The 15,624-nt window shown below is 53.3% G+C and overlaps 1 protein-coding gene across 1 annotated transcript; it reads right to left on the reverse strand.

Annotated features, from left to right (window-relative positions):
* Positions 1–3,046: 3,046 nt before the first annotated feature.
* On the reverse strand, positions 3,047–15,618 carry KLHL36 (kelch like family member 36). The gene is made up of 5 exons (XM_029238493.1): positions 15,563–15,618; positions 13,009–13,087; positions 7,502–8,575; positions 5,804–5,961; positions 3,047–3,757 (listed from the first exon to the last, which is right to left on the reverse strand). Exons 2-5 carry the CDS (start codon positions 13,069–13,071, stop codon positions 3,202–3,204), a joined length of 1,851 nt encoding a protein of 616 aa, XP_029094326.1. The 5' UTR covers positions 13,072–13,087; positions 15,563–15,618; the 3' UTR covers positions 3,047–3,201.
* Between the last annotated feature and the right edge of the window lie 6 nt (positions 15,619–15,624).

Genomic DNA, 15,624 nt, shown 5'->3' on the forward strand with positions numbered 1-15,624 from the left:
TTCCTATCATTCAGGTCGACTTATTCAGGGTCAAGGGGAGGGGCACTCAGAATATAAATACACACATGAGGTTTTCTGCTCAGATCAAGATCTAGCAGGAGTCCTACCTGGTACTCTAGATTTCTGAAGCAGCAGGATGTTGAAAATACGAATTGAGCCATACACACAAGCAAGGTGCTGAGATAATCTCTGTGTATTTTAAACAGCAGAAAGACCACTGTAAGGAACGAGGATTCTTCAGCTTTTCTACTCTGCTTAAGCAAACAGGGTTCCAACTTGGGTGAGGATCAAACTCAAAACCTACCGCTAATATGAAGTTAAAACTCTAGTTCTTTAAAAGAAAAAAATCAGAACCTGAATAAAAGCCCACCAGGCTCATTCTGAAAGATCAAAGTAAGATGATCCAAACATCGTCAAAGTTCTAGCAGAACAGCTCGGAGCGCTGAGTTTGACAGAATCATGGCAAAAGTTGCGGTTTCTGTCTCAACATGGCAGCCAGGAGAACCCAAGCCTGCATCACCATGGTTTGAAATCACACAATCGTGGTTTTGCAGTTCTAATGGCCACCTGCATAAGTACATCCCCAAGCTCTGCCCGCCTGGGTTACAAACCATTTTCTTCCGATCTTAGCTGCACTGCACGGCACGGTGATGTCCATCTTAAAACCACAGACAGCAGAGACCTGCTACAGTCCCACCACTCTGCTCTCCCTCATCCAGGCAGGCGCAGCTCACGGGTCAGGACCCTGCGCTCCACGGACGCCAGTGAGCTCGAAAACCTTTCTTAGCGCAGTGGAGCCGCTGCCAATTATCTGAAGTTCGTCTCCAAAAGGAAACTTCCTCGTCAACCCTACCTTTAAAGGAACACTCACCATCTCAATCATGTTAGATTCCAAGGCGTGTAAATTACAAACATCCTTCACAATGGTAAGGGAGACACCACAGAATAGTCGGTGCAGGACATGGTATGTTAACCCGCAACGCACAAGAAAATCAGAATAGAGGCCAGCACTGCACCCTTATCCTGGGACACGTCCTGGAAGTCAAAAACACAACAGCTGGCTTAGGCTAAAAATTCGTGCCCGTCCGCTTCCCAAGGTCAAGGCCTTCCCCACTCCCCAAAGCACGCATGGCCGTTCCGTGTGCTCAGCCCAACCTGCCCCTGGATTCTGACTGAACGACCATCTCTCTGCTCATGACCTGGGCTGAGGTGGGGAGAACAGACCACAGGTTCTGTGCCTTCTAAAGGGTCTTCAAATGATGAAACCTTTCCTGGAACAGGAAGGGGGTAAGCTTATCCCAAAATTGGCAGTAGTTCTGCAAAACATGTTTCGAGGAGGGCTGGACTAGGTTTGAGGTAAAAGAAGGGTTTCGGGCTCAATGAAGTTTGGAAATGCTGGGTTGATGGAGGGTTAGCAGTTAATGCAGGACTCCTCAGAGCCTTTAATACACCTAAATGTTGTTTTAAAGAGCTCCAGGAAGATGGACAGTTTTTTGGTTTGACTGTTTGTATGCCTTGCAGAACCTCTCAGGAGTCTGGAAGCCTTTAGCGACTTCCACAGGCAGGGAACCAGCTAAATATGCAGACAGGTCGCCCGTCTCACGAGAGGGGGCAATCGTTTGGGTACCGAAGCTTTCAACTCGCAAGTGGCTCTCAGCTCTCCCGGTTACTAGAGAAAGAGGCCGATCAAAATCACAGTAAACCTTTGAGAGAAAGGAAAGGAAGTATAGTAAAGAGACAAAAAAGGGAAGAAGAAGTGAACTGAGATTCCCATTCTAATAGCAGTGTTAACGATGCATCTGGAAGTGTTCTCGTCTCCGCAGTCAGATCTGCGCCTCAGTATAGATCACTAAGGCCTCCCTTGGCTCGTGATTAAAACCCACCGCATGCCCATCGTCCTGGTGTGACACAGCGGCTTGGGCACGAGTCTCAAACTCTCCTTAAACGGCACACGCTACTGTTGTGAGTTCCAATAACTGCAGGAACCGGGCCGGGCCGGTCACGCGTCTCACGAGGAGGTGCGGAATCCACTTTCACAGCTTATATAGACTGAGAGAGCTGAACCCCTGGGAGGAGACCTGCCCATTGTTTCATCTGTCACTTAATGAAGGGGGAAACAGCTCATGACTTGTTAAAGAAGTTGGCGCCCAGCACACAACTACTCGGCAGCGGATGGCCGCAACCAGGATCTGGCGCCGGAGTCGAGGGAGATGCTCGGACAAACTTCCCTTGTTGGGGATCCACGGGCCCTCACTCACTCGTGTGGAGCTTCCCGTGGCTTCTCAGAGCTGGAGTCACAGAAAACAATGGCACATTCTGCGGGCTCCCTTTTTCTTTCCTGAGTGATAAATGGAGATCTGTGGGGCTCAGTACATCGTAATGTGAGAAACAGCGGGTTCCAGAAAAAAGAAACAGTAAAAAGACGAGAGCACAAATCACAGAATAAGGCGCCCTTTTTCACCGTTCTTCCTTGATTACCGATCCCCTTTTAGAATTCGGGAAGACCACCAACCAGGAGAAACAGGATTATTTAGAAGCAGCAGTCATCTGAGCAAGAAATCCCAGTGGGGAGACCTCCCTGGTGCGAAGTCCCACCGCTCGCCTGACTGCCGGCGAGCTGGTGGCTCTCGGTCACGCAGGCACCCTCTATGGGTCTCTGTGCTCCACCTGGCATGTCGCCCTTGCCAATGATTTCCGAACATGGCCGACGCTCAGTAGTCCCAGGGACCGGCTAAAGGAGTTTCTAGGCTCCCCTACACCACTCCTGGTAGTTTCAGACTCGATAATTCTGAGGCGGGGCTCAGGAACCCGTTTTCTTCAAAGCTCAGCTGGGTTTGCGGAGGCGTGGACTAGGGAATCCGTAATGTCCCACCGCAGCCCTTCGTTTCGATAGGAAAATTTCTGCGTCACCCCTGCCCTGGTTGCTCTCTGGGGGACCGTCGGGGGGGTCACCCATGGGGGTTCGCAACATGGGAAGCAGCCCTGCACAGACACAGGGGTCGCTCCTGCCTGGGCCCCGCTTTAATTATTCAAGCAAGATAATATGTCAAGTCATACAGAATATTTAATCGGTTACTGTGATATCATAGAAATACCAAGAATCATAAAAGTAAAAAAAGCTGCTAAGTCGTTGATAATGGTTCCGGGATTCTACCAAGGGGCTGCTGGTCTCCAGACGCGCCATAGGCGGTGGCGGCGGCGTCACTGGCCGCGGTCCTGCGGCCTCTTGCCCTTGCCCTTCTTCTTCTTGTCCTCCAGCCGTGGCTTCAGGGCGCACACGCAGGCAGACACGCCGGCGATGGCCTTGGGCAGGTCGGTGCCCTTGCTCCACTTGTCCTTCTCGCGGTCGTAGACCTGCACCGTCTTGGAGAAGGCCGTGTTCTCCCAGCTGTAGCCGCCCAGGATGTAGATGCGGCCCTCCCACACGGCCACCCCCGACTCGCTATTGGCGTGCAGCAGTGGTGCCACGCGGGTCCACTGGTTGCACTGCGGGCTGTAGGCCTCCACGCCCAGCACGTCGAAGCGCTCCATGGACTCGAGGCTGTCGTCGCTGCCGCCGATGGAGTAGATGCTGTCCCCCAGGCTGCACATGCTGTGCCAGCCACGCGCCGTGGTCATGGGCCGCCGTTCTTCCCACACGTCTGTCCGGTGGTCGTAGCACAGCAGGTTCTTGCGGTAGGGGCCGATCTGGTAGTCGTGGCCCCCTGAGATGTACACGAAGTCTTTGTAGATGGTGCCCGCGTGGCCGTACGTGAACCTGTGGAGAGACAGATGGATGGACGGACCGACAGAGACAGAGCGGGAGCTCAGTGCTGCACAGGCTGGGCCTCTGTGAGCCGGGGACCCGGTCTTCTCCTCGGCAACGTGGGGACAAGCTGCCCTCTGAGGGGGTGGTGAGGATGGGAGGGGGTGACAGATGGAGCAGGGCAGGTGACACACGGGCAGCTCTGCCCTCTCTCTGCCCATCTGAGAAGTAGGCATCATCACAAGACCGCAGCTGTCTCATTAGGGCTAGAAACGCTACGCCACTGAGGCACACGTGTGACCCTGGTCCCATCACACATCAAGCAGGGCCTGCAACACAGTGCAGCTCCAGTTACACGACAGTCTGGAAGAGTCAGCCCTAAAGGGACAGTAAATATCAGTGGCTACCAGCAGTTCAGGGGAAGCAGGGAGGGAAGAAAAGATGGAGCTCGAGGGATTCTTCGGGCACTGGGACTGTTCTGTACCACACCGTAATCACGGATACACATCATCACACACATGTCAAAACCCGCAGAATGCACAACCCAGAGAGGGAGCCTAATGTAAACTAGAGAGCTTAGCTAATGTATCGACTTTGGTGCATTAGCTGGAAATAATGTACCAGTTACTGCAACGGGGGAAGCTGGGTGCGCTTGGCAACCTCTGTACTTTCTGCTCAATTTTCTCCACACCTAAAATCGCTCTGAAAAATGAGATCTATATAAAGACAAAGAAGAAATTACCAACAGCAAAAAAAAGTGCACACAAAGGTGGAACAAAAAGGGAATGGCGTCACGAAATTCAGGACGGTGATTCCTTAGCTGGAGGCGGGAAGCAAGCGGATGGGAGAAGAGCACACGGGGCAAATGGGTCCCAGGCAGGTGGGCTACCGTGCAATGTCTTCGACTCTTGGGTTGGGCTGTGGGTTCGTGGAGGTCTCATTATACAAGTAAGTCAATGAATGAAAAAAGGTATCAGTAAACAAACGGAACAAATGTGGGGCATGCATGCCCTAATGACGGCAGCATCATGGATTACGTTTATTCCAACTCTGGGCATCGACGGTCCACTTAGAAAAAATAACGATAGGGTTGTTTTCGCAATTAAGGTACACAAACCACCCCGGCTGGCCTAGAGAAAGTGACAGTGGCAGATACTCTTATGTAATTAAGTCTCACTTCTCCATCTGTAAAGTGGGATGGTACACAAGACCTGAACCTGGGAGAACACAGGTCTTGGTTTGCCTAGGACAGGGTCAGGATTTATACGGTTGAGCTCTCCGTTCACGGTCATTCGGGTTTGGGTAATCAATGACATGGGTTATCACCCACCCCACTGGATCACTGTGGATATCAAGGGACTCATCACATCAAGCACATGGCCCAGGCTGGCACATGGTGATCAACAGCTACTATCACGATTGTCCAATCATCTTATCCACAAGTGTCCAGCTGTTACTTCATCGGCTTCTTGCAACCTTTACCTGAAGGTGGTAGTTACTGTGGGGTGGGGGGGAGGGGCGGGGACTGGAGGAGCCGTGCAGCTTCTACTACAGGGAGCTGCTCAAATAAATGGCAGGCACCTCTGCTAAGCCCGTGACAATAACAAATGCAGTGAGTGGACACCCTGACAGGGTGGTACTGACATCACATCCCCTTTAGAGATGAGGAGGAAAGAGAGAGAGTGTGGGGTGAAGACACTTGCTGGAGTCAGATGGAGGATAGAGAACCCTCACCCTCTGTACTCCTCCTGCCCAAAGTCAGAGGGATTTGCAGTAAATCTCTCACTCTCTGAACTCAGCACTCATTTCCCCGAAACTCAGGAAGTGAAGAGATTCAAAGACAGAGGGATGTTTGTCTCAGTGGCAGAGCTGACACTTGCACTCCGACGGCCCAGAACAGGCACCCTGACAACCATGCCCTCTGCTCCCCACGCTGTTTTTACAAGCCAGGAGAGTCTTCCTGGAATTGGAAGGCCAAAGTATCCAGAAAGGGAGGTGGGCTCAACTGTAACCCCAAAGCCTCCACGTCTGTAGGGTCTGCCACAAAACCCCAATCACCTTGGCAAGCCGGCCACATAGGACCAGGAGTCGGTCTTGGGACTGTAGGTCTCTACCGACGAGAGAGCTCCATTCTCATTCCGGCCGCCGACGGCCACCAGCATGTCTTCGATGGAGGCCAAGTAGAAATCCACGCGGCGCTGGTTCATGGAGGCCACCTGCGGAGGCGAGACACCTGTACCTTCCCTTCCCCAAACTCGAGTCAGCGTCAACATCCAGCACCGCATCCCCAAACATGCTCCATGAAAGGCACAGCCCCGAAGGTGAGGTGGTGGCCAAATGAGCCTGGGGAGGGGAGCCACACCTGAAGAAAGGGGGGCTCTGTAGGCGGGATTTCTCAGGGCCCCCAGGACCCTCGAGACCTTGTGAATCCCCAAGAGGGGGACGGAGAATTCACTTCCCCAAACCTGTCTGGCCACGTGGCCGACCTTGTGGACTGGAATTCTGCAGCACACACAGGTCAGAACTGCTAATGTAGTGGTTTCCTGAAATAAAAGTTCATCTTTCCCCTCACCCCCCCACAATCAGGTATTTTAAAACTTAATGCTGATTCTCATCCGTGTTGATGGGCAGAAAGTGGTGCTCCACAGAAAATTAGCAATGGAAGACCCAAGTCTTTCTCTTTCTTTTCTAAATCATCCAAGCAGAACACATGAATGAACATGGTCCTGCAGGAGCCCATGTCAGGCTGCGACCGCGATGAAGGTTTGGAGGACGGGCTTCAAAGCTGCAAGCCTCTTTCTACTGCAAGTGCAAGACTTACACCTTGGTTTTAGAGTTTTGAGAATAAAATCAAAAGGTCACCCAAGTCCCTTCTGAGCCTTGAGCTCAGAAAAGCACCGAGTTAAGTAAGAAGACTGAGGTGTGAGTATAAAGATTGAGACAGACTTTCACGGGTGGCCATCTGGTTCTTGGGAGGAAAGGAGCACATGTGCCCATCAACGTGAGCTACAACCACCGACTCTGGAAGGTCAGCATCCCCCACCCGTTTCCAAAGGGAGAAGCTGAAATTTGGAGTGGGCAAGGACCCGGTCTGAAACCCCCAGCTACCATCTAGCCAAGTTGGGGCGCGAAGCTGGCTCTGACATCAAGACCCAGGCCTGTCCTGGAATCGGCTGGCACACCTGCCGAAGGGCCACGACTCCCAGCAGGTGTGAGCCTTCGTGGCCCCCTTGATCAGCTCCAAACCTGCCCCAAAGAGGAACTCAGCGGAGACTCTGAGACACGGGGAGGTTGTCAGAACCCTGGGTCAATCTTCCAGACCGGTGTCATCCAATATGGTAGCCACTAGCCTCCTGTGGCCATTTACACTCAGATGTAAATTAGTGATAATGAAATAAAATGGAAAACTCAGTTCTTCAGCCCCACGGGCCACGTTTCAACCGCTCAACTGCCACACGCAGCTGGCGGCTACCATATCGGACGGCACAGATGAAGAACGGTTCTGTCGGTGAAGAAAGTTCTACTGCACAGCGATGCTCTGGACACCGACCGTCCCTGCAGAGGGTGGCCGGTCGGCCCTCACCGCCCCCAACCGGGGTGGTGGTGGAATGATGTGGCTTGTCACTTTATCGTCACACCTCATTCAGAAGCAGGGTGGTGGTCAAGGCCCGAGAGAAGGGGGTGGGGGGCAGTCAAGGCTAAGGTTAAGGAGATCAAGTCCTCAAGAGTAAAGAAATAATCTGGCTTTAATCTCACCTTGATCCACTGTTTACAGCGGGGGTCATACCTATAAAGAAGATTGGATGCCGCATCCCCTCCGTTGTCCCGCGAGAAGCTGCCGCCAGCGATGAAGATGAACCCCCCCAGCACGGCGACGCAGTGGTGGCTCCGCCGGGCCGGCAGGGGCGTCTCCTTGACCCACTGCTCGCTCTGGGCGTCCAAGTAGCAGGTGTCGTCGCTGAGCTCCAGACACCGCTCGGAGACCTCGCCGCCCACAAACAGCAGGCACTCCTGGGTGGTGCGGAGGGCCGTGCGCTTGGTCTGCATGACCGGCTGGGCCGCCAGGCTATTGTGGTAGCGCACGGCCTCCTCGATGAAGCCCTCGCAGTTGGCCTCGCGGGGCAGCAGTGAGCACACGGCCGGCTTGACGCGGTGCAGCAGGTCGTTCTTGGGGATGAGCGGGAAGTGGATGTTCTCCAGCACCTGGTAGGCGTGGGCCTCGCGCTCGGGCCGCTGCGTCAGCCACTGCAGGGCCGCCTGCAGCAGGTCATGCTCGCACTCCCGCTGCACCTGGCTGCTGCCCAGGTAGGCGCACAGCTTCTGCACGGAGACGTTCTGCAGGAAGCCGGGCGTGAAGGACAGCGTGCCGAAGCGGCTGAGGATGAAGCCGTCGAGGAAGGCGTCCAGCCGCCTGAGGCTGTAGATGGAGGCCAGCTTCTGCAGGTACAGGTAATTGTCCTCGCTCACCTCCTGCTCCAGGTACTCGCAGCAGAAGTCCACCACCGTCCAGATCTGCAGCAGGTGGGCCGTCTCCAGGACGTAGTCGATGTTGCCACCGTCCAGCACCAGCTCCCCGCCGTACAGGAAGTCCACCACGGCCTTAAGCCCGACGTAGGAGGCGCCGATCAGCTCCACCTCCTTCTGGAAGGCCTCGCGCATGCCGAGGGTGAACATGGAGTTGAAGTAGTCGCTGCACACTGCCAGCAGGTTGCGGTGGGCTGGCACGCGCTGCTCGTCGGCCACCAGGACCACGTCGCAGAAGAGGCCGCACAGGCGCTGCTCGTTCAGCCGCTGCAGCACAGTGCTTGAGTGGTCGGCCCAGCGGTACGCCTGCGGTGGCGGTGGAGAGCGCGCGTCAGGAGGGGAGGGGGCCGCCAACCCGCCCCCACACCGCAGGGGCCCAGCTAGCGCTACGCGACCAGCACTGACATACAGTGGAATGAGAGAACAGGCAACAAGGTGTCAGAGCACCTCGCAGAAAGTCAGGGTGTTTCCCTGTACGTGTGCATGTGTGTTTGTATATTTCCTTTCTTCCCTTCTTTACAAATAAAAATTTTAACTCAATCTTTCTTTTTCCCTTTGTTTCGTTTTCCCTCTCTCCTCCTTCTTTGTAAACAGAATTCCCCAAAGTTTCCTTCCTTCCCTGTCTCTCTTTCCTTCTTAGTGTGTGTGGGTCACGGCACATAGGTTCGAAAACGCTGTCCTATCGGGAGGGTGAAGTTGCCTGGGGTGTGGCCTCTCAAGTCGGACAGAAGCTGGTGGAACCCCAGCTCCACTGCTCTGCAGCTGTGTGACCTGGGTGAGTCACGAGAAGCCTCTGAGCCTCGGCTCCTGGTCTCCCCCAGGTTTGGTGCGGGGGAGGGGTCATGAGCCAGAACATAGCACAGAGCTGGCCCTAGGACAGCGGAAGCAAAGTCAGCAGCTGTGACCGTCAGTTCCCACGGAGTCGCGGTGCCGACATTTATGCTACAGAGACCAGTCCAGGGAGCTAGAGGGTCCCAGAGACTCTGCAATATATCCAGACTAACGTGCTCTTACTTTCAGGGGAATCTTACTTTCAGAAACACGGCTTCAACAGTCATTGCCAGAAAATGTATGTAAACTGCAGGAACGCTGTCTTTTCCCAGGAGCTGTATGTGCCGCAGACCACACTGTGCACTCGCCTGCACACTCTCATTTGAGCATCCCAGGAACCCTCCAACGGAACGTCAGTTGTAACCCCCTTATTCCAGATGAGGAAAAGTGAGCTTCAGAGAGACTAAGGAACTTGCCCAAAGTCCCACAGGGACTGAGGGGCAGGGCTGGGACTTGAACCTAGGTTTGATCCCAGAGCCCAAACCTTTAATCACCACGCTACACTGGAATTAACGAATCTATTAATATGAATAGTTAATAGGAATTAATTCAATAAATTCAGGTCGGTGGACATTGCTTGACTGTTATCTGCCTGCCCTGGGCTTTTGAAGATGCAAAGAAAAATCAGACCCAGACAATGGTTTCTATACCCCGGAAGAACTAATCAGGATATTTCACACTGCTTTATTTATTCCCTATAAAAACAACAAGAAAATTCAACATATGGAAAAACAGACCATTCAGAAATACCAACTAGGTAGCAGGGCGATTCAGGGACGATTGGGGGAAGGGGCGGGGCGGGCATTAAGCCCGAGGGGAAGTGGTGGTGGAAAGGAAGACAGGTGGGTGAGGGCTCAGCAGGTGTGAGCAGCTGGGTGACTGGTGCACAGGTCCTTCTGGGTTACTTCTCAACATGTGTCCTACGGCAGGGGGGTGGTTTTTTCTTCCCTTCCAAATCTGCTCCTTACCACCTCCGATGCATTAGTAATTGGGGCACTTTATTTCCCGGGCCAATTCCCACATCAATCGCTCTGTCTGTGCAACAGTCTCGGGCAATGTCCTCACATTCTAAGGGTACCAAACAGACGTTCCCTAAAGCTTCCTTCCCTTCCCAGTTTACAGAGCCAAGCTCTCCTACCTTACATTACAGGATGGTTTCCTGAAGGTCCAGATACACAGGTATCTCCCTCTATCCTGGTTATTCAGAGAGAGCCAGGCTGGCCTGGCCTGGGCTTCAACACATATTGGCTTGGGGCCCCTCCTGGGTGCGGACTGAAGGCAATGAAAAAGGCACTACAGCGGCAAGCTACCGAGTAATAGAGAAGGCTAGTGTCCTAGAGAAGCAAGTGAGGGGCATCAGGTGGGCTGTCAGCCCACCCCGGGCTCCTGGTTGTTTCCAAGCTGGTGAGGGTGCTGGAATTACCCCGCTTAAAAAGGGACACACACGCCCCCAGGCTACCGCGTGAAAAGGGAAACAGCCCTGGGGAGGGGCGGGGACTGGGGAGAGCCCCAGATGACAGCTACCAGGGGAGCCACCTGCTGCAGCGAGCCGGCGGCCACTGTTTCTACAGCTGGGTCTCCAGGCTAAGTGGGCACGTTTAATTCTTTACCTGGGTCTTGACTACAGCCCGTTTCTGCTTATTTAGTACAGCAGCAGAGAGCAGAACTAAAAACAGACAAACGTGACTTCCCAACGTTAAACTGGCATCAGTAACTGAGTTGCAACATTCCATATAATTTAGAAACTCCGACCTGCAACATTCTCCAGTGGTATTAACCTGTTCATTCCTTTGTTTCTTACTTTAGCACCTTAATCAGGTGAAGAAACTCAGGATCTAACACTGGGCGGAAAGCAGGTATGGGGTATCTTATATTAGAAAAGAACTCAGGGACTTCCCTGGCGGTCCAGTGGTTAGGACTCTGTGATTCTACTACAGGGGGCACGGGTTCGATCCCTGGTCAGGGAACTAAGATCCTGCAAGCTGCGTGGCATGGCCAAATAAATAAATAAATAAACAAACTAAATAAATAATTAAAAAATAAAAAAGAATTCAGCATCAAAGTGGATCAACACATTTTAGAGCAGATAAATGAACAGCGGCCGCCACACAATGGAAGACTCCACCGCTCCGAGAAGGGCACGATCTACCCGCACATGCAGCAACCAGGCCGAACCTCAGAGGCAGGGTGACAAGAGTAACGAGCCAGGCACCCCGGGGACCCACCCCGACTCCATTTATATAAGTTCAAGGGCAGGCAAAACTGCAGGGCTGGAAGCTGGGTGAGTGGCTGTCTTGATTGTAGGGGCTGGAAGGGTTTGATAATGTTCTTTATCTGGGTGTGTTCAATGTCTAGAAAATCAAGGGTATATTATGATTTGGGCACTTTTTAAATATAAAGAGTTAGGAACATAAATACAATGAACCAAGGGACAGAGAAGCCTATTCCTAAAAGCTTCAATTCAGAGAGAGACAAGCTCAGAATCTGGCTTGGAGACACAAAGATTTCTAGTGCTGCCGAACTTAGAAAGCTACGCTGTCTCTGCAGCCAAGCTCCCAGACAAAGCCCCTTTGAGTCAGCAGCAAGACCCTTCTGGGGTTTCACAGTAGATAAAGCCGAGCTTTGGCAAGAGTCTTCTCAGTCAACTCAAATGGAAACACGAGAGCATTTCTCAGGAGGACCAACCTCCCCTGAAAATTACACCCCGTTTTTCTTTTTTACACACCTGTCGAACCTCGTTCCCCCTTCTTCTCCTCTTATCTATAGGCTGCTCCGAACTCCCTTTATCCAAAATGGTATTTCTTCATCTTTTTTTCAGTCTGCTTTTAAGATATTTTTTTCCTATATAGCTTGCCATGTCATTTTAACACATAATATATAGTCTATATATCTGTGCGTGTATTATATGTATACCTTTATACTTTAAAAGAGTAAAATTCTTTCCAGACCCCCAAGAACCCATTTCATCTCCTTGTAAGCAATATCAGCCCCATGGAGAATGCATGATCTATGGTAAACATGACATTTAATCTTCAAAAAAGGACACTATAAAAAAATTCCCTGGCGGTCCAGCGGTTAGGACTCTGCACTTTCACTGCCGAGGGCCAGGGTTCAATGCGTGGTCGGGAGACTAAGATCCCACAAGTTGCAGTGCGGCCGAAAAAATAAATAAAAAATAAATAAAGAAAAGGGTGTTATTAATATTCATAAAGAGACAGGTGTAAATTGGGACTGTCTCACCAACTGGTCCCCCAAACCTTATCTACAGCAGCTGTGGGGAAAGGGGCCGCTCCAAGTCACCTGAAGAGTTTGCTAAAGGTACAGATTTGCAGGTCCTGCTCTGAGATTTTAATTTAGCAGGTCTGGGGTGGGGCCGGGCATATGCACTTCTCATGAGACATCTGCCCCCTCCCCGTCTCCCAGGGTGAGTCTGATGTAGTCGGTGTGCCACAGGTAGGTAGCCTCGCCATGAAGAACCCACCCTCACTGGCTCCTAGGGTCTCAGAAGGTCACGACCGGGGAAGACTCTGGGCCCTTAACATCCAGGTATACAAAGTGTTGCCCCCACTATAAGGTTGTGGACTGGCTTCTCCACGGACACAGCCTTGGATTTTTTGAGCCCCAAGTGGAAAGAGAAATCCCACGGCGTCCACCCTGTCCTGTAGATGCCAGGTGTGGGATAAACGAGTCAAGTTGTGTTTCTAACATCCCTCGCACCCCCCAACCCCTGCTCTCTCTGATTTTATGGTTTTTCCACTCCTTGCCTGTGCCACCTCTAGTCATTGTTAAGGAGATTAACACCGACACCAAGGACAGAAAATCAGTCTGCGCAATAAGAACGAGCTCATCAGAAGAATCTCATGCTTCTTTGGCAATGTGCACAGGCGGTGAGCGACCCATTCACAGACCTTTGAGGATTCGCTGATCTTGGACGGCCGAGACACTCGCGTCTGCCGGCTTCCCTCCATCATAAACAAGATCGCAGCCCTGCGACAAGAACAGGACTTCTGAGCGTGTAGTAATAACTTGAGGTCATTCATGAATCGCAGGCTCTGCTGGCAGGTATCAGTGACAGCAAGAGCGAAACAGTCACATGGAGGAAAGAGGGAGAAAAAACTGTACTACAAAGAACTCCCTTACTCCGAGAGCTGGAAAAATCAGAGGGTTAGAATCAGATAGAACATTTAATAAGTGTTCCTTTTTCACCTCATCACGTCTTTTAGCCCACCTCCTACAAGTACCTACCTTTGGAGGCTTGAGCTGAATTAGGCCTTTTCGAGAGATCAAGATTATAATGACAACAGTTATCATTTCAGAACCCAGACTATGACCCTGGAACCAAGCTGACATGTGCTATCTCATTAAACTCCCACAACTATCTGGCTGGGCTGATGTCACTTAACCCATTTTATTGATGAGAATATTGAGCTCAAGGTCACAAAGCTAGTGAATGGCTGGGAATCAAACCTGAGTCTGTCCGGCTTCAAAACGGGACAGACATGGGCCCTTCACTGGGATGCCTGGTTGAACGTGGCCTAATCTTTAAAAATCTCATACTTTTAAAATTTCATGAAGTTAAGGATATGATGCAGTGACGACTACCAAGGATAAAATACGTTCTAGACACAGGCACTGTCTTAAGTGTTTTCTGTGTCTCACTGATTTAATCCCCACAACAAGCCCACCAGGACAGCTCTATTATTACCCTCAGTTTATAAAGGAAGAAGCTGACGGCAGTGAGGGGAAGTAACTTGCCCAGCGTCACACACAGGAAGAAGCAGACCTAAGGAGGCTTTCCTGCTCTCAATCCCTGGGCTATTTCACTTGACCATTAAAAAAATGCCCACAGGCAGGAAACCTCTGCAGGGGGAGCCCATGCCCTGGCTGGAACATGCAGGATAAACTTGACCAAGCAACTTAACTTCTGTAGACTTCATGGTTGAATCTATGGGCTGGGCTGGTGCATCAGGGGATGTTAAGGTTTCTTCCAGCTTTGAAAAGTCAAGCAACCCACTGACAGCACAGAGCCGGGCTTTGGGGGACCTTGGAGGATGGGGGGCACACAGAGGAAGGATTAAGCTAGCAATATGGGCACAAGTTGCATACTGGGACTGAGGGTTTAAGGAGGAATTCTTCCCGCTGCTAGCGGAGTTGAAAAGAGTCAATCTGTTACCTACTGAACACACAGCCTTTGCTAAAAAGGAACAACGTGACAAGGAGTCAGCTCTGTGTCAAGATAATCAGGGACACACAGAGGGGGCTCCAGCACTCCCACGGAGGATGGGGGGACAAATCCAGGCACGGTCCACCCTGCCAGCTCCCTGGGGGGAAGGAAGGGACAACGAGATTTCTCTCGACAAACTAGCAACTTTGTGACAAAGACCAGCTGTCCCCACCCCTGTCCTTTCTGTCTGCTCCTAGGATGCTGGGGGGCTCAGAGACGTAAGAGAAGGACACCAGCATCCAACCTACTGCTCACCCCTGACTTCCTTGTTTCACCTTCACCCTCTGAGACAGGTGCCACCATCGTTTCTGACACCCAGGCTCAGGTGGCCGTGCGGCCCCGCCCAAGGTCACACAGCAGACAGTCTGCACCACCGCAGGCAGCCAGCCAGGGCTCAGGTCTGCCGTTAGTGCTAAGAGCTTTCTTTTCTAGGCCAAGATTTCTAAAGAGAGTATCCTCTTGTGGAGGCTCCCTTTTGTCTGCGGGAAAGTGGTCTGGGGCTCACTGCTACAGGAGCGTGGATATTAGCTGCCTCCTGTGCTTTCTGCAAGCAGGTGAGGGGTCAAGGCCACACGCAGGGACGGTGGCGATCCCCAGTGAGGCGTAAAAGGTCTTTTAGTAAACACGGGAACCGAGGCCGCGTCCGGACGGGAGGGTCCCCACGGAGCCTCCTCTCCCGGCTCCTTCCCCGGGTTTCGACCCTGAACGTGCCCGACCGCAGCGCTCGGGGAAACAACGTCGTGGAGGTGGACGCGGACGCCCGCCGGCACCCACCCATCCCGGGTCTCGCCCGCAGGGTCTCCGGGGACGCCTCTGTCGCTCGCTCGGACCCAGCACCCCCTGGCGGAACCGTCGGCACAACGGCCGCCCGGGCGGGCTCGAGCCGGCTGCGAGGAGGCGGAGCTGGGTTGCGCCCGGGGCTGGCGCCCGCGGCGGGACGCGAGGACAGTCACTCACCTGGGCCGCGCGGGCCGGCCGCACAGGCCGCACCTGTCTCACCTGAGGGGGCGGCGGCCCCCTCTCCACCCCCCACCCCGGCCCCTTGGCGGCCCCTCCGCTCGCCCCCGGCCCCGCGGTCCACCCCCCGAGCACAAAGAGATCCCGGGGGCGGAACCGGGTCGCAGCTCGCGGGGCCGGGGACCCTCCCGAGGCAGGCCCACCCCCCCGCCCCGGCCCCGGTCCCCGGACGGCGCGCGGCTCTCGGCCCGGGCAGGAGCGGGGCGCGCGCGGAGGCCCACCTGGGAGGGCGCGCTACGGGCGCGGCGCGGGGATTCCGAGCGGCGGGGCCGGGCGGGCGGGG

This window comes from Monodon monoceros, unplaced genomic scaffold (assembly GCF_005190385.1).
Source record: "Monodon monoceros isolate NGI ecotype Baffin Bay Population unplaced genomic scaffold, NGI_Narwhal_1 Super_Scaffold_10, whole genome shotgun sequence".
NCBI lineage: Eukaryota > Metazoa > Chordata > Mammalia > Artiodactyla > Monodontidae > Monodon > Monodon monoceros.